Below are 25458 nucleotides of genomic sequence, written 5' to 3' on the forward strand. Positions count from 1 at the left end.
CTACATACAGAACATGTGCGACCTGTGAAGCAAATACTCATGGGTCATCTTTGTAACCAACATTATTGAGGTCAACAATCGTGAGTCCATAGCCATCCACCTCAACACCTCTAGGGTGTTTGACCCAACGACACCGAAAAACCGGAATTTGTATATTGAAACCATAGTGCACTTCCCATATATCATTTATGACGCCATAGTAAGTTATACTTTGGTCTGTTCTCTCATCCAAGGCTTCAATGCGGACACCACTGTTCTGGGATATAGTCTTCTTATCCTTTGCGGCAGTATAAAATAAATATCCATTAATATCGTACTCTTGCCACGATGTGACCTGGCTTGATGGGCCTGCTGCTAATCTTTTAATCATTTGTTCTCCACGATCTCCCCATCTGGTAGATCCAGGTCCTTCAACCATGCAGTCAATCGACGCTTGTGCTCTCTCATGATCCAATCATCCGAGCGGCCATTAGATTCAGCATGAATTATGCTCAAGTGTTCATTAACTTAAGGTGTCATTATCGCGAGATGCTGCAAGATGATATAATGTGCTTGTTGCACTCCTTTAAAATCCTTGTCAATAAATGTTTTCCTCCCAACTGTCCCAACCCCTTCCAACCTCCCAAAAAAGCGTGGAACGGGCAAACCAATGGATATTTTATCATTTAGGTAACCAAGGCAACACTCGATTACTTCCTCAGTACTGTATCTCTCGATCATGGAACCCTCAGGGTAAGCACGATTTAGTACGTACCGGTTTAGAATGGACATGAAATGATCATACGTCCACATTTCGTGAAGGTAAAGTGGGCCAAGTGCACGTATCTGGTCGACCATGTGAATCATTAAGTGCTCCATTATATCAAAAAAACCAGGAGGCAAACACATCTCGAGTTGTGCCATAGTCTCCCCAATAAATTCTTGGAGATCATTCAATTCATCTTCGTTGATAACCTTTTGAGAAATTTTGTTGAAGAAATAACACATCTGAGTGATTACCATCTTCACGAATACTGGCTTGATCGCTCTTATTGCAATAGGGAGGAACACCGTCAGCAAAACATGACAATCGTGACAGTTATAGCTGCATGGCGACAGATCTTTCATGGAGACTAGTTTCTTTATGTTGGATGAAAAACAACTTGGGACTCTGACCCCCCGTAAGCTCTCGCACATTGCCTTCTTCTCATCATGCATCAAGTTGTAGGAAGCTGGGGGAAGTTCATATCTTCCATTTCCTTTATCTATAGGGTGAAAATCCTCCCTTATCTTCATGGCTACTAGGTCTTGACGTGACTTTAAGGTATCCTTTGTCTTTGTTGATGTGTCCAGAAGGAGCCCAATCGTGTTACCAAACACATTCTTCTTCAGGTGCATACCATCGATTGCATGGCGGACTTCAAGATCATCCCAATAAGGCAAGTACATGTAGAAGATGAACTGTTTCTTGAATGGTACGCCTTCGATTGGTGCCTTATCTCTATTTTTCTTCTTTCCATCTTTTGTCACCTTCCCATAGCTAACCTAGATGGTCCTCACCATTCTGAAAATATAGTACCCGTCTCTTTTTGCTGGAGCAGAATATAATTTAGCCTTGCCATCAAAAAAGGTGTAGAACTTCTTACTTCGGTATCGATGTCCTTCCACCAAGAAGCGTATGTGGCCAAGGTAAACTAACTTTCTAGAACCTTCCAGGACAGATGATACGGTCTCATCCACGCAGACCGTGCATCCCATCCTACCTTTGACCTGTCCCAAAAGGACAAATAGAGCCTGGTAATCATGGATGGTGGTGAAGATAATAGCTCTTAGATTAAAGGTTTGTCCTGTGAAGCCGTCAAACATATCGATACCCTCCTTCCAAAGAGTTTCCATCTCTGACATCATAGGCTCAAGGAAAACATCAATATTGATGCCAGGATGCTTGGGTCCTTGTATAAGGATGGACAATAGAAGATATTTCCTCTTCTGGCACAACCATGTAGGCAGGTTGTACATCGTCAAGATCACCGGCCAAGTGCTGTGAGTGCTAGTCCTGTCACCAAACAGATTCATTCCGTCCGTACTCAATGCAAACCTAACGTTCCTTGGGTCCTTTCCAAATTCTAGATAATACTGCTCATCGAATTTCTTCCACTGCCGACCATCAGCTGGATGTCGAAGCTTTCCATCGCCCTTCTTGCGTTTATCTAAATCCCACCAGTGCATCAGCTCAGCATCCTTTGGTTTGGAGAAAAAAACGTCTTAGGCGGTTGACAACCGGGAGGTACCACATAACCATCGCAGGAATTCGCCTCTGCTTCTCAGAGATGCCAAAAGTAGTATCTGGTGCCTCTGCAACACTATTCGCAGCACCCTTCCTCTTCCTTTTGTTCCTGTCTCCTAGACCTTGATTATCGCCGCAATAATAACCAGCATTGTTTTTGTACCTATTTGCAGAACATGCAGGGTATTTGTCCAAGTCTTTGAAAGCATCCCCACGATACAAAATACAATAATTCGGGCATGCATGAATTCTTTCCACACCCATTGTGAATGGACTGAAAAGCCTCTTTGCTCGATATGTGTTCGCAGGCACTTTATTTGGCTTCGGAAATAACTAGGCCAACTTACCCAGGAGATCATTGAAACTACTGTCTGACCAGCTGTGCTTAGCCTTTAGGGTCAACAGCTCAAGTACAAAACGAAGAATGGTCCAGTGTTTCGGACATCCTTTAGATCGCTCATATATATTTTCCTCTGCTGATTTCTTCACCGTCTCGAAGTTTTCTAACCCCATAGCACTACCAACCAACAGCTCCGCTTTAGTGTGACGCAACAACTGGATCAGAAAATCACCACCATCAAGTTCATCGCTATCATTATCACTGCCAAGATCTATTGGACTCCCGTCGACACCATCAAAATGACCACCACCAAGACCTTCATCCTCACAGCCAGCATCATCAAAAGCATCAAACAATATATTAAACTCAGGCTCTTGCATTATTTCATCGATTGATTTCTCTCTCTGAGATTGTTCTTCTTCACCATGTTTGTTCCAGATCATATAGTTGTCTACAAAACCACTAATCAACACATGCGATCTAATTATAGTTGTGTCGCTAAATGCTCTTAGATTTTTGCAGGTTTTGCATGGGCAATGTATTATCTGTGTCTTCTCAATTCTTGCATGATTTTCTGCAGCTTAAATCAATTTATTAACTTCTCCATGGAAATATGCATCCGTCCTTCGTGCTCTGTACATCCAAGTTCTATCCATCTCTAAACACCAACAATATAAAAATAATACATGATTCAAACGAATTAAAACAAGCTCTTAAATAATTTGCGAAATATATGCCAAGTAAATCTACACATAATCGTAAATATTGGATAAAGTCAATTTACTATGTCATCCGATATAATAATAAATCTTGGATGTTAATTCTAGGGTTAAAGTGCGCTTTCTGAAAGTATTTTGTTATTCTTTCAGATTTCACATAATTTTAAGTATGAGAAATAATAATTCGTGTGAAAACATAGGATGGAAAAAATTATCTTGCATGTGTATAAATATATGAGGGAAATCATATCATTTTCTCTCTCCTCTATAATTTTTCGAAATATGTTCACATCTAAATGAGGCTAAAACTTAAAGATTGGGCCCAAATAATTACCTAATCATGTGCTCCAACTAAAATAGCATAGATTTATCCAAAAAGTTAAAGCAATTCGTGGCTTAAATATCAAATCCACCTAATTTAGATCTACATCTGGCTAGAGGAATGAGAGCACAATTTGACCATTAAAATTAACCCAAAAGCTTAGAAAAACCCTAGCATTAGATGCTACTTACCTCCTAGAGCCTCCAACTTCGAGGAAATCGAGTTTAAAACCTCCCCCCTATTTATGATGTAAGGAAAATTCGGACAGCACCTCCCCCGAGAGAGCACTGTTCTGTCGGGAGGAGGAAGATGGTGGGCGCCCAGATATTTATTATGCTTTCCACAGGCGGATGGCATTACCAGCCGCCCCAAGAAATGGTTTTCCAGGGGCGGCTGGTGGCACCACCCGCCCATGAAAAGGAGCCCTGTTTTCAGGGGCGGATGGTGCCGTCTTCCGCCCCTGAAGATGCATTTCTAGGGGCGGGCCAATTGCTACAGTACCCAGCTCCTGTTGTAGGAGCGGGGTACATTTGCACCCGCCCCTGGAAAAAAAACAGAGCGTCCCTGGAAATCATTTCTGTAATAGTGTGCACCACTTAATTATGCCACGAAAAAGAAAAATAAATCCTATGCTTTTGGAATCATACACACTAACACACCTCACCTGACAGGCCAGAGCAACTAGTCCAACTACCCCATGGCCAATGGTCCTCTATATAAAGGACCTGCCGACCTTTGCTCTAGCACACTCCGTTTCCAAGCCTTCTTCTCCTCCCCAGAGCCTTCTCACTCCTCCGACCTGGCTAGCGACAAGCGCGATGTCGCCGGCAATGATGAGGGATTGTGCCTTGATGACGGCAAGGAGGTGGCCGTGAGCAGCAAGGCGGTAGTGGAGGAGCTATACCGCGCGCTGGAGCGCGGCGACGTGGATGCCGTGCGCCGGCTGCTAAACCCGGACGTGGACGGGTGGTTCCATGGCCCGCGGGCACACCAGCACCTGGTGCTCATGCGCCTGCTCACCGACGGCGGCGGCGGCCTCCCGTTCAAGATCCGTTCCCTGGATGCGTTCGGGCCGACCGTGCTGGCCGAGGGCACCGACGCGACGGGGGCGCTGTACTGGGTGCACGCGTGGACCGTGGGGCCAGGCGTCCGCGTCACCGAGGTGCGCGAGTACTACAACACCGCGCTCGTCGTGACGAGGCTCAGCAGCGGCGGCGCCGCCGCTGCGGGGGCAAACATCGCCGCTGCGGCGGCGGAGAAGGCCAAGCCGCCGTGCTCGCAGTCGCAGTCGAAGCAGGTGTGGCAGAGCCGGCTGCCCGAGTAGGCTCGTAGGAACCTCCCTGGCCTCGTGCTTGCCATCTGATCTGCTCAGAGAATTTTTTTATTTTTAACCTTTTTTTAATAATATTTTAATTTCAACCCATATTGGTTTTTATTTGCAGGGAGTAACCAGTTTGGTCGTGCCACTTGCCCTGGCGTGACAGATACCCTCTGTCGCGCCAGTGCATGTGGCGCGACAGTATGGCCACGCTGGCGGCCCGAGCCAGCGATGTGCCGCGTCGGCGTCGGCGATGACGTGGCCCTCCCTGTCGCGCCACATGCAGTGGCGCGACAAGGCCAATGTCCTGGGCCCATGCCGGCCTCTTCTCCCCTGCCCTCCCTTTCTTTCCCTCACTCCTCCCCGACCAGAGCTCGTCCAGGGGGTCACCGCCGGCCGCCCCCCCCCCCCCCAAGATCCCCCCCCCCAAATCCGGTGTTTTGGGGGGAGTGGGGGGAAACGTTCCCCACCCTTCCTCGAAGGTATTGCTCCCATTTTTTCCTCCTTTAACCAAGCACATTTGTAGATATTAGCGATTCTTGGTGATTAGGGTTTGGTTCTTGATTTGAAAAATAATGTTGTAGTTGATAGTTTTGTCATGATTAGTGCTTTAGATGATGCGTAGATGGTACTCTGCTCTCGATTTGGACGTGAGGCAGTACGTGCATGCATCGATTAATATGATTTCTAGGATTGAGTAGTGGGGATGTTAATATGGGCTTCACTCATGGATACTAGGCACCGTGAAGAATTGTTTTTGTAGTTGATTTCTTTGTATAAGTGATGAAGGTACTCCGATTTCTTTTTTGTTGTAGATGGACGAATTAGTTCGGGTTTTTCATGGTGGTATGGTTAAGGAAAATGGAGAGTTTGAGAATATGGTAGAGGATATCGAACTATTCGATAGTCCTCCATTGTTAAAGGATTTGGTAGACCGGGTGGTTTCAAAATATTCATGTGGAATTGATGAAATATCTCTGAGGGGTAGATTTGATTGTGGTAAAGCTAGAGCACATTATGTTTTGATGATATTGGAATCTGAGATGCATTGGAGAAAGTACAAGGATATAGTAGCTCATGCAAATGTGATTTGTTTGGAGGTGGTTGTTGAAATAACCCGTAGAACAAGATTAGAAGAACCAGTTGGGAGAGTAGATGAAATTCCATTTCCTATTGAGAATATGACTCAAGAGTCAACCTTTGTAGAAGATGTCCCAAATCCCACTTGTGCTTCGGATTACGATATGGCAGTCGCTTCCGATTATTTGGGGCCAGATAGCTTCGAGGCACAAGATGACACGGATGCTGCAGATGATGATGATATTTCTTTAGGTTCGGAGGACAGTGAATATGATAGTAGTGATGAGGACGACGATGATGAAGACACCGGGGTAGAACAACGGGAGGGTAATGATGTAGAGGCCCAAGTAGAGAAGGAAAATGATGCCGGCGATGGAGCCAACACAATTGATGATGATCAATGATTTATTTATACCGCCGAGGAGTTGCGCATGTTGAAGTTAGCCCACATTGAAATCCCTGCGGTATCAAATGCTGAGGACCTTAGCAGGATCGATAGAGCCATTTGTGACTCAACTATTTTTGAAAGTGAGTGTGTAATTGATAGTGACTGTCCGGAGATTCGAAAGGGCATGAAGTTCAATTCCCTTCCAGAGTTGCTGTTTTTCTTGGCTGATTATGCAGTGCGTCACCACCGACCATTTTATATGGTTCATTCAGACGAGGGTACGCTACGATGTGCTATGCAAGCAGGGATGCCTTTGGGGTGTTTGGGCACGTATTGTTAGTGGCACTGGTCAATGGAAGATCACCAATGTAAGACAGCCTCACACATGTGCATCGTCAAAGCCGAAGCAAGTTCATGCATAGTGCACTGCACGTTACCTTGCTCATCGGATCCTTGGTATTGTTCGGAAGGACAGCGACACCTCAGTTCCATCGCTTATGGAGTCTATTTTCGCTTTAAGTTCTTACCGGGTGAAGTACTCCAAAGCGTGGCGTGCAAAGCAACATGCTATAGCTCTGTTATGGGGAGATTGGTTAGAGTCATATTCCAGGGTGCCCAGGGTGTTGACGGCCATGTCCCTCTTCAATTCAGGCATAAGATGGTTCACGTACACGGGAAACATGATGCTCCCTCATAACGGAGTGTACAAGCATGTTTTACAAAGGGTGTTCTGGTGTTTTCCCCAATATGCTGAAGCATTCCAGTATTGCCGACCTGTGATTCTCGTGGACGCCACATTCCTGACGGGTAAATATAAGGGGGCACTAATGATGGCCGTTGCCGTGGACCCTGATAGTCAACTAGTCCCTCTAGCATTTGCTTTGACCGAAGGAGAAAACAACGACAGCTGATCTTGGTTTATGAAGCTGGTGCGGCTGTATGTGTTGGGTCCCTCGAGGCAAGTTTGTATGATATCTAACCGGCACCATGGTCTCCTAAACTGCGTTAAAGAGCACATGGATGGATTTCCACCTCTTGTGCATAGGTGGTGCATGCGACACTTTGCAGCAAATATGTGGAGGCGTCAGAAAAAGAAAGAACTAATTGGGAAACTGAAGTTGTTGTGTTCAGTGCGCACGGAGAAAGCTTTTGAAGAAAAACTTGCTGATTTAGAAAAGGACATGAATGAGAGGGCCAAGGAGTGGTTGAAAGGTGAAATGGTGGACAAGGACAAATGGGCTCTTCCTTATGAATTACAGCAAAATTAAAGAATCAATGCTACATTACATGACACTTACTCTAGTCTTTAGCGAGCATCTAAAAAAGGGAGTGAACTTTGGAGGGACACCAATATTAGGCCTTTGAAGTTTGGCACGAACACCGCAATGACATTTGGGAGGATTGTTCACACGATATATAGCAGCTTCTTACTTCTCTTCCTCTGTCATAGGTGGTGGCTTTGGTGGGGGAGGGACCCATCTTCTAAACTCATTGTACGCCCACGACTCTGACCGATAATAAGGGAACAGCCGAATTCTAGGATCGAACTTATCCGGACCATCGATCCACTGAAAGAAAAAGCAGTGGCAAGGATTCAATGAATCATTCCACTTGCATATATAGAATGCTCTACCGGCCGTCTTGGGATGCCTCGATTGCTTCACTACTACCAGCTGATTGCCCGGTTCACAACGACAGAATGGAACTGGAAGGGCAGGAGGGACTGGGGCATCCTCATCACACTCGGATGGGTACTGTCCACCACCAAGCAGCTTGTAACGGGCATCGCTCATTGCCATGTGTACTGTAGATACATAAATTCCATTGCCATGTGAAATAAACAAAATACTTATGGAAACAAAAACAAAATACTTATGGAAACAAAGTATATACTAATTAAGCACAATATACCAGCGTTTAAAATATAATATGTACGTTCGTAAAACTATGGAATAAAATTACATGTAACTCATATTAACATCCCACTACTCAATCCTAGAAATCATATTAATCGATGCATGCGCGTACTACCTCACGTCTAAATCGAGAGCAGAGTACCATCTACGTATCATCTAAAACCCTAATCATGATAAAACTATCAACAACACCACCATTTCTCATATCAAGAACCTAACCCTAATAAAAAACCACCAATAACTACTAATGTACACGGTTAAACGATGAGATATTAGGGGCGATACCTTCAGACAAGGATGGGGAACGATTCCCCCACTTTTTCCCCTCAAAAAAATCCAAATTTGGGGGGGGCATCTTGGGGGCGGCGGCCGGTGCCGTCGCCCTGCCTGCAGCATTGGTCGGGGAGGAGGAGGGAAAGAAACGGAGGGTGGGGGAGAAGGGGGCAGCGCAGGCCCAGGACATTGGTCTTGTCGCGCCAGTGCATATGGCGCGACAGGGAGGGTCATGTCATCGCCGACGCGGCGCAGCGCTGGCTAGGGCCGCCAGCGTGGCCATCCTGTCGTGCCACATGCACTGGCGCGACAGAGGCTATCTGTCGCGCCAAGGCAAGTGGCGTGACCAAACGGGCTACTCCCTGCAAATAAAAACCAATACGAGTTGAAATTAAAATATTTTTTGAAAAAGGTTAAAAATAAAAAAAATGATGCTCAGATGCGAATCATCGTGCCTTGTGAACATCAGCTATGCATGTTTCGTCAACATGGTTACAGGGACATAAACCAATCAAATGCCTATAAAAAGGCAAAAGAAATCAAGTGATGCTTTGTGTGATGCGATTCCTGGTGATTGGTGAGCGAAATTTAGCAGCATGTTGATCGGGCTGCACATATGAAATAGTTTTATTTATATTTAGAAAACGATTCGTCCAACGCCTATACATTGTCGCGAAAAGATGCAAAGTATACTTAAAACACCTACGGAACAATATAATAAATAATCTGACGTGTACTATTTTTCATGTGTCACCCACCTCATGTTGTTCAGTTAATTAAAAAGAAAAGGTACATCGTACGAGAGAGGGGGCAAGGTCAAGGTTAGTTCACACCAGCTGCGCCAGCCAACACTCGCTAGGCCACAAATGAAAACAACTCACGGATAGTGATATGCATTTGCCATCAGGGTGTGTTTAGAACACTTTGTATTTTTTTGAAAAGAATCTTCAATATTTAAAGTATTAAATATAGATTAATCACAAAACTCGTTTGTAAACTCCGAGACGAATCTAATAAGCCTAATCAATCCATCATTAGAGCATGTTATTGTAGCATTACTGTGGCAATTTAGTGCATAATCACGTCATAATTAGGCTCATTAGATTCGTCTCGCGATTTACAGTCCATTTGTGTAATGCGATTTATTTTTTAACTACATTTAGTACACCATGCAAGCGATTTATAAAAATTTTGCGTTTTGCGTTTTGGGATCTAAACAAGACCTCCATGTTCCTCCTAGCTAGTTCACACCGTGATTGTAGATATGGCGATTTCTCTCTCACGCATACATTGGCACCTTAACATATTGTAGACCACCTTTGTATTTTACATTTTGATTCCGGTTGGTTCCAATTTACAATTTACAACCTCCATTTTACACGATATTCACGCAGAAATTGCACATATAGTTCCAATTTACAACCTGCAATTTACACGATATTCCGATTGGTTAGTTAACAGGGACAAAGACCATCCAAAGTATTCTTTCTTCTTTTTATGAAATTCTTAGAGAAACGAGTCAAGACGAAAACTTAAGGCAAACAAGGACAAATCTAAATATATAGTCTCTCCGGCTTATATTATTAGTCGTTTTATATAGATTTTGTTAAACACCTAGATATAATATTTATTTTGATGAATAATAAAAATTTTATATCTGGAAAAACCAAAATGACTTATAATTTGGGACGGTTGAAGTATATATTTCAGAGCGCATTACATCAGTCCTCTGTCACTGTCACTGTCACTGTCACTGAACTCATCAACGTTCTCCTTCAGGCATCGAGATGATGGTGGCACGGGTGGAATCATTTCTCCCGAAGATAAACTACTCCACTGCTCCTGCCGCAGTAACGGCAACTCATCGCCTCGGTACGGCGAGTAATTTGCCAGCCGAGCACGGTGGGCTTATATGATCGCCGGCGTTGACAAGAAGACTTATCGGGCCTGTCGGACGACTTATCGGGCCTGAGTTGCGATGGGTCCAGCCAGGAATTTTGGCTGACAAACAATCTGAGTACTGATTTGATTCGATCCTTCTGGGCCTATTGTGCTGCGTGTATGGGCCTCTGCGGATGTCTAGGCCCGCAAACTGCTGCACGAAGTGATATTTATGCAAGGTTTCAGATTATATAGTACAATTCAGACATTTGCAAGATACGCATACTTAACCCTATGAACACAGGAGCGTAGACCGTATCCCTATTCTCGAGATTGACACTTCGTTATCAACAAGAACATTGTCTACAACTAAAAGCACAATACCGGTAAATTGTAGAAAATTTGCTCCCACGAGGATAGAACCCAAAAGCTAAAATGCTACGGTGGCTCTTGTAATGACTACTCCCTCCGCTCCAAAAAATAAATCGCTCTAGAATTCAAAATTTGTCCAAAAAATAAGTCATTTTTAGAAAGTACATTTACATGTAAGAATCAATTAATATCAAATATAAGTAATTAATAGGAGCAAATATAGTTGTTTTATCTTATTGTTAATTTGTCCTAGAATTCCTAGAATTTTTTTTTGAACGGAGGGAGCAGGCCACAAATCCTCCCGTTTTGATAATCTGCTTGTCGTAGCGTTATCATGTTGGGCCTCGTTGGGCCCTATCTTTTACTGCTCATCCGAGTTACCTCTTTCCTCAAAACTCGCTACAATTCTACAGCCCAACGGAGCACTGGTAGTTTTAGACTAACAAACGGGTACCACACTGGCTATTTCAATGATAGGGAAGGCGATTTAGAAACAGCTGGTAGAAGACCGGTTACAGGAAATTAAAAGTTTATTCTCGCGTTGCGTTAACACTGACACTAAATCTTTGTTGCAGAAGCCTGATCCTTTATTTTGGCCACCAGCAAAATCATTGCCGATTCGTGGTGTCTCGAGAGTCAAGAGTGTTGTTGAGTTCCCCATCCAGACTTCCCATATCATTAGTAAGTATGAGGCTTCTGATCGCTCTGCGCGGCAGCGATGCTTGAAGTTGCATAAGTTATATTGTCATTTTTAAGGTTACAATGCTTGTATTTGTGACCATTGTAACGAACATGGCCCCATTTAGGTCATTTCGAGTGATTTTAGTGATCGTGTGACAACGCAATCAATGGGACTAACGAGTTTGCGAGATCATATTTGTAGGATTCTTTTGGTCCCTTGGATAGAGTCCAACTCGTATTCGAGACGTCCAATGTACCGTCGAGACGTTCAATGCACCGTTGAGACGTCCAATTCATCGTCGAGGTGTCCAATTCAACGACGAGGTGTCCAAACCACCGTCAAGATATCAAGTCACAGTGAAAAAGCAGAGATACTATTTGGAGTGTCCAAATGATCGCTGCGACAAGTTGGACAAGTGCAACAAAGAAACAGGAAAAACACAGTATGACCGGATAATCCGACGCCCCTAGGGTCGGACTATCCGAGCAAAACAGCCGGATTATCCGACGGTATGAATGTTGCGTCGGACAAAGATTCGGATCATTCTCTAGAGAGACTTTTTTCAAGGCTGGAAAATTGCCTTCAGGGTCAGATGATCCGACGTGGCATTTACTGAGTGTCGAACTAATGATCAGGAGTAATGATTATGACCGTTGCTTTGAAATTCAAATCAGCCTTCAGCATCGGATGATCCGACGGCTTAAGCAAAACACGTCGGACTAATGTCTCGGACAAATGACATCAGCAGAAAAGTTTAAATTGTAACGACTACAGGGAAATCACTGTGGGGTTGGATGATCCGATGCCCTGGACAGTGAACACGTCGGATTATCCGACGCCCTACGCAGAAAAAAGATTAACGGCTCTAAACGGCTAGTTCAACTTAGAGGGCTATATATATGGGTTTCCCTGGTCATTTGAAGGTTGCTGGAGGCCTGAGACACCTCATACACATTGAAGAACAACTCCAAGCCATCCAAAGAGCAAATTGTTCACATCCTTAGGTTTAGCACATGTTTTGTGAGTGCTAGTGCTAGATTAGCTCTTGAGTGAGTGAGTGAGCAAGGTTGTGTGCCTTGTGCCTTAGTTCTAGGAGAGAAACACCTCTTGTACTCGGTGTGCCGGCCCCTTGGAGTCTTGGTGGCTCGCCTCGGTGTGCCGGCCCCTCGGAGTCTTGGTGGCTCGCCTGCATCATCGTCGACCCTCCAGCTTGGTGTGGAGCGGCGATGACATCTTTGTGCGGGGGACGTGGAGACCCCCACCATTCTTGGTGAAGCTCCTTAGTGGAACCCGGGGCCAAGGTGATCGTGATTGTGTTCAAGGAAGAGACTTGGTGGTCGAGAAGCAATACTCTTTGTGAGTGCTTCAACAACGTGAATGTAGGTGTGTCTTTTTGGCTAACCGAACCACGGGATAAATCCTCGTGACAAAGAGTTTGCTTTCTCTCATCCCTCCTTTAAGCTTTCGCATTTATTTATTGGAATCTTGTGTGCCTTTACTTTCATAGAGTAGAATCTTGATAGGATTGGCCATATGTTGCATAATTTTTTTGGGATGAGGGTTTTCACACTAGAAGAACACTAGTTGCACATCTAAATAGTATGATCTAGTTTATTTTATGTGCAAATAGTTGGAGTTTGAGGTTAAAGATTTTAGTTTGTCTAATTCACCCCCTCTTCCTTTTAGACTACGAGCACTTGATTCCTTTCAACCATGAGTAATGTAGAATGGTTCTCTTATTATTATAGTTTGTTTTCGACATAATTGTATGAGGAAACAGTTAATCTACGATAGACTCATAGCACGTACATAACAATGCGTCAATCCAGATCAGTGCTCCAGTATAATTATCTTTAATGGAAGACACATTTACAAGTCACTGGAAACAAACAAAAAGAAGGCACAGCTATAAGCCAACGGGATTTTGGTCCCTACAAGGATGGAAGAGGATTGGATTTCACATAGAATCGGATTCAGATAATTCGGATATCAATTTTTCTATTTTCTTCCCCTTTTCACTACTACAGATTCAGCCTTTTGTCCCAGTTCCAATTTGGCTTTTGTCCCAGTTCCTCCTAGTTCCAAACTGGCTTTTGTCCCGGTTTTGGAACCGGGACAAGGCTTCCGGGACAAAAGCCTCGGGTGGCAAAACCGGGACAAAAGGTGCCTGACGTTAAAAAAATTTTTGCACACCACGAGATTCGATCCCAAGACCTCTTGTCTAGCGCATGGTTTCCTTGTCAACTCACCTAAGTAGTACACGTGACTCAGTATAGAATAACTTCCTTTTGAACTATCACGTGGAGGGGCCTTTTGTCCGGATTGGTAACACCAACAGGGACAAAAGGAGTCTTTTGTCCGGGTTGGTGTTACCACCCGGGATAAAAGGGTTGGGCCTTTTGTCCCGGGTGGAGCCACCAACCCGGACAAAAGGGGGGCCTTTTGTCCGGGTTGGTGGCTCCACCCGGGACAAAAAGCCCCTGTCCCCCACGTTGGCCCGACTAGCCGTTGGACCCGGGACAAAAGCCACATTTTGTCCCGGGCCCAAAGGTAACCAGGACAAATGGCCTGGAACAAAGGCTTATTCTGTTGTAGCGTTTATTCCATTTTGCAAGAAAGGTATTAAAGATTGTTGTCTTCCATATCTCTACCAAGAAGGAATGGATCGGAGAAGCAATAATAGATTTTGCTTTTGATTCCTTCAAGTTATTTTCGTACTTTTTTCTCTATTTTTTTAGTTCGTGAGCTCATAATGTTGTAAGAATTTGACTGTGTGCGGTTGCAGAGACAGTGACGTTTTTTTCCTTAAAAAAACAAACTAAGCAAATGGGAGATCATGCAAGCCGCATCAGGTGATTTTCTTTTTGACGATGCCCAATTGGTGCCACGAGATTGCCTATATGCCCTTAGGTTCGGTCTCTTGTGCAGACGTGATGCTCTCCTTGATGCCGGGGATATTGTTGGATCGCGCTCCTTTTATGTCACCAATCCACGTTACCTAAAGAAGAAACGCTGCGGCGCTAATGGGCGTTTCCTTTTTAACGTCATCGAGTTGTTGTGACCGATATGCGTCTAATGACTGCTGCCAGGTCACTTACTCCTTCACCACCAAGCTCACATGTAGGTTTCAAGCATCTACTTATCTACTTATAATAATAATGAGTACGAAAATCGTGTTCATGTATGATCATGGTCGCGCTAGCGAAATATCGGTGGCCTTTGTTTCTTTGCAATATTTGTTACACTACTACAAAATTTGTAGGAACACCTCATTTTTTTAAGGAGCAGGTCAAATGGATTTCTAGGGGCGGGTGATTGTGTCACTCACCTCTACAAGTCGATTTAGAGTTAATATAAAACAATAGCATATCTCATTAAATCATAAGTGACTATAGTGTGGTGGAGAGGAGGGTACGTGCGAGGCTCGCTGGTTGTCGGTTGGCTGAGATATTTTTTTTATTTTTTTTATTTTTGATTTTTTCTATTTTTTTTAAAAAATTGATTTGTAGGAGCTGGTCATTGCGTTACCCACCCCTACAAATCGATTTGTAGGGGTGTGTGACGCCATTACTCATCCTTACAAATGCATTTGTAGGAACGAGCACGTTTCCCATTTCTACAAATCGATTTTTAGCTCTAAGAACTAGAGGTGAGTACCGCACCATTGCTAAAAATATGTTTTTACCTGCCCCTAAAAATCTTTTTAGATGCTTCTTTTGCTTCTAACATAGGACCAACTAATTAGACTACACTTGCTACACGCGGCCGGTGACCATTGGTACGAGAAGATGCTGCTTTGGTTGTGCCATCAGCTGACCAATGAAAGGTACGTGCTATGTAGCCTATGGCACCTGTCTTTTACTTCTTTCTTTGCCATCCTTTTGACAAGGTCTCTCTTTCTGCCAACTCTCAAAAAATTACCGAACTACCCTTATTCTACTCCATCTTCCAAATCTGAAATGCACATGTCACTTCATCGCTCCTCTTCCTCTGGACTCTCGTCTCTCCCCATTCATAACCACCAACTTCCCCAATATTATTCTCAAGTCATTGGCAATTGCACGAGATCTCGCATGGCCACGCTCTGTACAATGCACTAGTACAGAAAGGGGTGTTAGGCCCGGACTAATGTTAGCAGTAGTCTCAGGTCTAAAAGTAGGGAGGTGGAACGTTAGTTCCGGTTGGAGCCATGCTCCACCTAAATATCACTGTGCCCCTAGGGCTTAATATGGTTGGTAAATAATGCTACCGTTTGGTATGTAAGTGTCTTTGTCTGTATTGGACTTTGGGGGAAAAACGACATGCACAATTATTATATCCGAAAAGATATCAGTGCAAACCTAGTTTGCTGATATGGATCTTCCATTCCAACTAGGGGTGGTAAAGGGTCTTAATTTTTTGCCTATATAATCTAAGGGCCGGGTCTTAAAAGGATCGGGCTATAATTTTATTCAATTTTGAGCTAAAAAAATTAAGGGACAAATAGGATTGTGAAGAGAGCATTAGGCCATGGTTCATTACCACCACTAATCCCAACTCTAACACATGACAGTGCTCCATAGTTCAAGCAAGCTCATCTCATAAGTTTTCAAGTACAAGTGGGAGCACCTAAATTATTTGAACCCGCTGCTTACTGTACCGTACCCCACGCCTTATCTTTGCGTCAAGTCTAAGGTAATTTAAGGGGAAACGGGACACCATTCCATAAACTTGTCCAGCTATGTCACTTATATCCTTATACTCTTAAACTTCAGATCTGAATCCCTAAACTTAGCGTCAGTTGTAATTTGGATCAATTGACTATCAAAATGCAAATTTGTCCTCCTAAACTTGACTTTGAGTGTCCTATATAGGTCCATACACTCTCTACACAGTCTCATCCATTAATACTTTCATTACCACCTTTCCTACCTGGTTTTGTTGCCCCTTCAACTTATACCATATTTGATTTGGTAATTCATGGTGTTCATCCCCTAATTCTAGTTTGTAAAATACACAAGTTTTTTTAAGTTTGAACAACCTTTCAAGAAGAGGCTGTAATGCACACCTAACAAGCTAAGATGTTGCCTTTAAAGTGAAACATCATCTGGCTTCATACTTATCAATACTCTAGAACACGTACCGAAATTCATTTTAGTTGACTACAATGAAGTTATATCTACATGAAAAGGTATAATCAATTAAATTTGAGTGACACTGCAGTATAAGGACCTACATAACACCCAAGGCTAAGACTAAACAGCCATATAGAAATTTGAGACTATACGGACCTCACTAACAAACAAAACCGGCCAAATTTTGAGGTACTGTGTGCGCATGAATGATATGTCAAGCCTTGTGGCCTTGTGACTTGCACTACTATAGAACAAGTCTTTCGAAATGTCAATGCCATATTTTGGTATCACCGCTAGGACTACCCTATATTTCCCAACTCCTCTCACTCCCTCACTCCTCTGGCTAAGTTATTCTCTCTTAGCAGTCCCCCCTCCTCTCCTCTCCCTTCTCTCCCTCTCAATCCTCTCACTATCTCCCATCTTCCCTTCGCTGCCCCCGTCTCCTCCCTCCTCTCCCCGCTGCCCCCTCCCCCTCCATTTCCTCCCTTGTCTCCCCCGCCACACACTCACCTCCCTCTCCCCCCATCACAGTGTTTCTCCCTTGCCGCGTAGCGTGCGGGGACCCAGCAGCGACGCATAGGGAGCCAGCGGGCATGGCCTCCCGTCGCAGGACGAAGGCTCGCCCCATAGATCTCTCGCCTCGCCCCGTGATGCATCGTGAGATGTGGCTGTGTTGCCTCCTGCACTCGCCACCCTGGGCAAACCCAGAGCCAACCCCGTGGCGTCTTCAACGGAGGCGGTAGCGCCCTAGTGCGAATGCAGCGGTGTATGGGGATGAAGTGGCCAGCGGGGACAAGGCGTGTGGCTGCGGCGGGAGCGTTAGGTGGTGGCGTGGAGCATCAAGCGTGCGGCCTGGTGGCGAGCTGGCCAACAGCAGGCGGCGCGCGGCACAGGAAAGTGGGATGGAGAAACAAGCGGCAGGGCAAGGCAAGCAGTTGGCAGCAGCGATGCGAGGGGTGCAGTATAGGTAGCTTTTTTGCTTTTTTAATGGGCATCACCGTCGATTCTAGAACCGGCGATGATGACCCCTTCCATCACCGTCGAGTTACATCCAACGCCCCGCAAAACCGGCAGTGATGGCCATTTTTAACCGGCAGTAATGGGGTTGTTGGAGTAGTGTTGTGAGCTGTTAACAGAGAGCACGGTGACTTTAGATCTCAAAACAATCTTAGAGGTATAGATGGAAAGCTAATCATATTCGATTGTAACAATCAACTATTCTTTTGGACCCTTCCCAACAAACTTTCTAAAGTTTAATCACTAATATGTTTCAAACTACAAAAAGTAGTGATACGAAAAGTTATATTATTTAATTATGTTCAAAAATGACATTATAGAAAAAAAAACTATTTTATTAGCAATTTAGCATGTAATCCATTTTATCAGTTCTTAAATATATATTTGTTTAGCATTTAAATTTTGTCCCACAAATAGTATTCTTTTAGCTTCTAGTGAGATCCATACAATTAATACCAAAAAATTATAAAGAAAGAGCATGGAACCAATAAAATATTTAATAGATGCTATTTTTTTATTGTGATAGTGCATTTGCATTTATTTTATTTCAATGAAATATTTTATAAGTATAATTAGGGGTGATAAGGTTATTCCCACTACTAGTAATTTATCTGAAATTTTCTAAACAAACACTATTTGATGACGATTTGTAAGTGATCTATGACGAAATTGTTCCGTCATAGATTAAATGTTTTCTTGTATTGGAAAATTTGGGCAAACATACAAAATTTACAATGATCAAAGTTGTCAACACATAAACAGAGAATGTAGGGATCGAGTAGCTTAGTAGCTGCAATATTGTACAAATTTGCATTATTTACTTCCTTGATTTGAACGGCATCAATGGGGTGCTCGATTTGATCCATGATGGCCAAGTGTCGAAAACAGGATGGCCAATCTCTTGCTGATTATATATGTTATAAAATAATTGGAAAATAAGGTTACAAAAAGATTTATAAACAAAAGGGAAAGAATTAATTACAAGTCTTAACAGCTATCATTACTACCATTATACTACTACAGAATGGTACATTCGAAACGCTTTATCACCGCCAGTTCGTCTGTCGCCGGAGATGATAGATAGTTGGCATCATGTTGGTCAAAGCTGCATTTAATTACATGAATAGTCGTTTTCTCTTCAGAAATCAATCAAAGTACGTGTACTTAGTTAAGAGCTCTGCCTTTTTAATTACATGGGATCAGCAAAGGTAATGTTGGTCAAAGCTGGAATGGTCTTTTCAGGCACCTATACAATTCCGACTTCACGACCACTATAACGCGGCTATATATATGCCCAAAACATATTGCAAAATTTAAAAATACTAGTGGCGGTTGATGCTACGACGCACGCGCGCTAGGCCCCATCACGTACAGCTGAAACATTGTCAGCGCGCGCTAGTTATGCATCGTCGTATATGCATTACATTATTGAGATACTGGATTTTAATTTGGCGGTCAAAGCAAAGCGTAGGTATGATGCTGGGCCAGAGTGTATTTGCCGAAAGCCGCTTTTGATCGCCGGACGCGCCAAGGCAGCCACTTAACGGTTCACACTCAACACACACCCACGCACTCTGCTGTGCCTGCGTGTCTCAGTCTCAGCCCAATCCGATCTGTTCTATCCTAGCTTCAACCGGGAGAGAATCTGTTCTGACTTGTGACCACAAGCTAATCGTCCTCACGCGCGCCAGGACTTAAGGCGGCAGCCGGCAGGGGTGCGTGCTGTGGTGCCGGGCCGAAGCACGCGCGCGCTGCATCATCCCGCACGATCGATGTGATGATCGGGGCCGGGGGGAAATGGCTGGAATTATATATATCTGCTGTGCTGGACCCCCAACCGGCCGGCCTTGGTCGTGGAGCGGCGGTGTGTATCATCGCCTGACACCGAACCAACGGCACCACCGCCGCGCCTGGCCCTCCCCTTCCCACGGCGCGTGCGGCCATTACTCCGATCGATAGAGCCCTGCTTGTCAACTTGGTATGGCACACGGACTGGTGCACCAATCAATGATCCCAATGGTGCTTGCCAATCTCGCTGTCGATCGCACACCGGAAGTACTCGGGCCGGAGCCAAATTTAAAAACCGGCAGTGCATTTTACTCAAAATCAAACAAATCGCAGAGGCTTCAGGGCACAAGCTATAGTGGTGACCTCCAGTCCAGGGTATCATGCGTCGTCCCCCCCCCCCCCCCCCACCCACCCACACACAGGCCCGGTCCTCAGTTTTTGATTCCCGGGGCACAACTCAAAAGAGGGGCTCAACCCAAAACAATACTTGTGAACTAATAATAACACTAGTCCAATTCAATAATTTATATCAAAGAATTTATAATATAAATTTTATTTAGCATTTCTCGATGCGAAATCATCGATGATGGAATTAATGTTTATCTCATCCAACAATTTCTAGCATTGCCCTAGCGAATGGTACTGAATCCTGATGGACGATGGTTCTAGCTCTAGTATGATTTGTGAAGATTGCAAAGAGACAAATTATCAGGCTAGAGATAGAGGGCAGATGCATACAACATATAGATGAATTTTGACTTCGAAGACGAAAAATAAATGAAGGGGGCAAGGTGCTAGTATCGGATCGATTTACGATTTCACAATTCACATCTGGCTCTGGCGTAGTCCTGGCCGGTCGCCGGCGGCCCGTGCGTATAGGCAATGCAAACAGATATCGAGTTCATCGGCAAACGACAGGCAGCGCTAGAGGCGAATCGCATGACGCATGTGAGATTGGAATCCGATCAATACGAGAAGTAGAAGAGCTAGAACAATACAAGGACTCGAGGATTCGGAGTCGTGCATGATGGAGCAACGTCTGGTAGCGAATCATCAATTAATCTAATTGATCGGTGTGAGATTAACTTGTTGCTTCTAGCTTGTCATTTGGATATAGTCCAATTGCATGTCTACAATACCAATACTGTGTACATTCATTTGGAGGCCCATACTTTTTTTTTGAGCTCGGAGCGGCCCCACGGCTCGACCCCCCCCCCCAAGGGTCGGGCCTGCCCACACACATACTCCCTCCGTCCTGAAATGTAAAATATTTGAGGGTTTAAAATGTACCAAATATAAGGCAACCTATAGTATTTTGGACAAAAAGTCATAATAATCAACTTGATTTTGGTGCTAATTTTGTAAAAAAAATCAATTGTGGTGGACCAAGGGAGTAAACACTACTAGAAAACACGCCAAAGGTCCTAGCCAAAGGTACCAGCTGCTTTTGCAACCGGTACTGATGCGGCATTAGTACCGATTGCAAAAGCAGCTGGTACCTTTGGCCAGCGGCAATCAAAGGTATGGGGTTTGGTACCGGGTTAAAGCATTACCCGGTACCAAAACCCCAGTATAGGTACCGGTTAGTGCCACTAACCGGTACCAAAAGAACAAGGAGGAATAGGTACCGGTTGGTGGCACTAACCGGTGTCTAAAGGGCGGACAATGGCACCGGGTTTTGTCATGACCCGGTGCCGCCACGTGCCCACAACAAAAGCACCAGTTGGTAATTTCAACCGGTGCATATGCCTATTGTTTGGCACCGGTTGTTGAGCACCAACCGGTGCCTTTGAGCCACGTCTATAAATACCCCAACCCCTCCCCCCTCCAAGCTGTCGTGAACTCACTGTTCATGGTAGCTGAGTGAGGGGAGGGGATGCGAAATTTTGTTTTTTCTTCAAAAAAGGTTAGTTATTTTTCTCCATAACTTAGCAATTGATTTTTAGAAGTAGTTATCACTTAATTTAGTTTATACATGTGATAATTATTTTTAGTTGTAGCATTTTATTGTAGTTATATGTGTTATCAATTTATTTGATATGTGAATACTATCAAATTATTGTATTTATATGTTTTATCAATTTATTTGATAAGTGAATAGTATCTATTTATTATAGCTATATGCATTATCAATTATATATTTGAATTCAAATTTTGTATGGAAATATTATCAATTACATATGCAAGGGTGCTTTATTTAGTTCCCTTCAAAATTCCAAAACTTTACAAGATTCCACATTCGAGATGCATGCTGCGCCAATTCGAGACCCGCGGCTCAGCTAGGCCAGAAGGCCACATGCGTCGTTTCTTGTACAAAAATATAAAGTTCCATATAAAAAACAAAGTTTTTACACAGTCATGCAGTCAGAAGGCCATATGCATCGTTATAATTTTGTAGTTCAGTTTTATTAATAGCGTATTCAATATTAGTTATAAATTATTAGTATGAATGAACTATTTGTACACTACAATGATGTATATAAATGTATTGTGGACCCAGATGAGTCGGCAATGAATGTACATGGCCGACCGGCGTTCAAAGGAGTTCATTGATGGCGTGCATGAATTCATAGAAGCGGCCGAGAAACACAAGTATGGCGGTTTCGTTCGTTGTCCATGCAAATTCTGTAAGAATGAGAAGGATTACTCATTATCAAGAACCATCCACAGTCACTTGTTCAATAGTGGTTTCATGCCGAACTACTATGTTTGGACCAAGCATGGCGAAAGAGGTATTATGCTGGATAATAATGTAGAAGAAGAGGACATGATTCCTGACTTTGCAGCCAATTATAATGTCTTTTTCAATGACACTGCAATGGGTGAACCTGAAGAAGATACTGAAGGATAAGTTGTAGAAGATGATCTTGGTCAGATGCTGCGCGAAACTGAGGAAGGTTGCGAAACAGAAAAGGAATCGAGAGATCTGAAGCGTATGTTGGAGGACTACAGAACATTGTTGTACCCTGATTGCAAACAAGACCAAAAGAATTTGGGTACGACATTGGAATTGTTGCAATGGAAGGCATCAAATGGTTTGTCTGACAAGGGATTCGAGGAGTTGCTGAAACTTATAAAAAACTTACTCCCTGAGGGTAACACCTTGCCAGCGACAACATACGAGGCAAAAAAGTTGTTTATCCTTTAGGATTAGAGGCATAGAAGATACATATTTGTCCTAATGACTACATCCTATATCGAGGTGAGTATGAAAATTTGGATTCATGCCCTGTATGCAACGCATGCCGGTATAAGATCCCTCGAGATGATCTAGGCGACGTTGAGGGGATGCGTGTCAAGAAGAGGGTGCCTGCCAAGGTGATGTGGTATTTCCCTCTAATACCACGTCTGAAACGTTTGTTCATGAACAAAACGAATGCGAAATTGATGCGATGGCACAAAGAAGAACGTAAGCAAGACAATATGTTGAGGCACCCCGCTGATGGGTCGCAATGAAGAAAAGTGGACAGAACATTCCCAACATTTACAAATGATGCGAGGAATATAAGGTTCGGCTTAAGTACGGATGGCATGAATCCTTTCGGTGAGCAGAGCAGTGGCCATAGTACCTGGCCTGTGACACTCTGTATATACAACCTTCCTCCCTAGTTGTGTATGAAGCGGAAATTCATTATGATGCCGGTGCTTATCCCCGGCCCGAAGCAACCTGGTAACGATATAGATGTGTATCTGAAACCACTGATTGAGGATCTTCTATTGTTGTGGAAAGAGGAGGGTGTTCGTATGTGGGATGCACACGCAGAGGATCATTTTAACCTTCGTGCATTGCTTTTCATAACCACCAACAATTGGCCAGCACTAAGTAACCTCTCCAGACAATCCAATAAGGGTTATAGGGCATACACCCATTGTTTAGAAGAAACCGACAGCACGTACCTCAAGCACTGTAGGAAGATCGTGTATATGGATCATCGTCGATTTCTTCCGATCAAGCACCCATTAAGGAGGAGGCATGCTCACTACGATGGAAAGGCAGATCATCGTACCAAGTCTAGGCACCGTTGTGGGAAAATGGTGTTTGAAATGGTGAAAGATATAAAAGTAGTATTTGGAAAAGGACCCGGCAGCAGATCAGTGCAGAGTGATGACGGACGTGCACCTATGTGGAAGAAGAAGAAGAGTATTTTTTGGGAGTTACCTTATTGGGAAGTCTTAGACGTCCGCCACGCAATTGATGTGATGTACCTAACAAAAAATCTTTGTGTGAACCTTCTAGGCTTCCTTGGTGTCTACGGTAAGCCAAATGATACATTGGAAGCACGGCAAGATCTTCAATGTATGAAACAACGAGCCGCCCTACATCCAGAAAAAAGGGATAAAGGACGTCATTATCTAGGTCCTGCGTGCTACACTCTTAGTAAGGAAGAGAAGCAAAGTATGTTGACTGTTTGAACAGTATCAGGGTCCCATCAGGCTACTCTTCGAATATAAAGAGGCTACTGAACTTGAAAGAGAAGAAATTCGCACACATAAAGTCCCATGACTGTCACATGTTGATGACGCAATTGATTCTAGTTGCACTTAGAGGTATTCTACCAGCTAATGTTCGAGCAACAATTATAAAACTAAGCGCCTTTTTCAACATAATTTCTCAGAAGGCAATTGATCCATCGAGTTTAAGTAGGCTACAAGAGGATGTTGTCCAAAGTTTAGTCAGTCTTGAAATGATATTTCCTCCATCATTCTTCAATATTATGACGCATCTTATAGTTCACCTGGTCAAAGAGATTGGTATTCTCGGTCCTATTTTCCTTCATAATATGTTCCCTTTTGAACGATACTTTGCAGTCCTAAAGAAATACGTTCGTAATCGGGCTCATCCAGAAGGAAGCATTGCGAAGGGTTACGTCACAGAGGAGGTCATTGAGTTTTGTGTTGACTATGTGGAAGAACTCTGCCCAATTGGGATTCTAGTATCACGTCATGAGGGGCGGCTGATTGGAAAGGGCACACTTGGAACAAAATCAGTAAATGCCATAGATCATGCCACGTTGAGCAAAGCACATCTCACAGTTCTGCAACAATCAGTCTTGGTGGCTCCATACATGGAGGAGCACATGCAAATTGTGCGAAGCATATACCCTTTGAAGTCTGAGACATGGATTACAAAACATCATAATGATACATTCGCCACCTGGTTGCAGAAGGAAGTCATGGCCAAGGATCAAATTCATGAGCAGCTAGCTTGGCTGGCCAGGGGTCCGGCAAATTCAATCCTAATGTACCAAGGATATGAAATTAATGGTTACACATTTTATACAAGAGCCCAAGATAACAAGAGCACCAATCAAAATAGTGGTGTCCGTATAGATGCCACCGACTCTAGTGGCCAAACAAACTCATATTTTGGTTACATTGAAGTGATCTGGGAACTCGACTATGGGCCGTTGAAGATACCTCTATTTCGTTGTCAATGGGTTAAACTCATAGGAAAAGGTGTCGATATCGATGAGTACGGAATGACAACGGTAGACCTCAAAGAGCTTGGCTATCGAGACGAACCATTCGTCCTAGCTAAAGATGTCACTCAAGTTTTCTATGTGCAGGACATATCTAGCAAACCGAGAAAAGGACAAGTCCAGGAATAAATCAAGTTTTGTAGGTGCCGGAGATTTGCCAAAGCGCCATATTGTTCTGGCAGGAAATAGGAAAATTATGGGAGTCGACGATTTCACAGATGAAGAAGAATACAATAAGGTTGAAGATATGACTCCGTTCGCAGTGGAGATTGACACAAGTATTCTTTTAGCCAAAGAGGAGGCTCTGTACACACGTTATGATCATAATGAAGGGACGATTGTAAAGTGAACCATCGTTAATATTCCCATAGTTGAATGATTATGTCTTGTAATATTTTTTGTGAACATTATCAGATTTCTTATGCAATGAATTGATTTATTGGGCAATTAAATGATTTATTATGCAATTATTTGATTTATTATGATTTATTATGCAATTAAA

The 25458-nt window shown here is 43.6% G+C and overlaps 1 protein-coding gene across 1 annotated transcript; it reads left to right on the plus strand.

Moving 5' to 3' along the window:
* The first annotated feature begins 4653 nt into the window (after positions 1 to 4653).
* Positions 4654 to 4971, plus strand: LOC120664292 (senescence associated gene 20-like). Its single transcript, XM_039943445.1, has one exon. It carries the CDS (start codon positions 4654 to 4656, stop codon positions 4969 to 4971), a length of 318 nt encoding a protein of 105 aa, XP_039799379.1.
* Positions 4972 to 25458: the final 20487 nt, after the last annotated feature.

This window comes from Panicum virgatum, chromosome 3N (assembly GCF_016808335.1).
Source record: "Panicum virgatum strain AP13 chromosome 3N, P.virgatum_v5, whole genome shotgun sequence".
Lineage (NCBI taxonomy): Eukaryota > Viridiplantae > Streptophyta > Magnoliopsida > Poales > Poaceae > Panicum > Panicum virgatum.

Coding starts and splice junctions, on each gene's coding strand:
- LOC120664292 (XM_039943445.1), top strand. CDS start 4,654: ATGCGCCTGCTCACCGACGGCGGCGGCGGCCTCCCGTTCAAGATCCGT.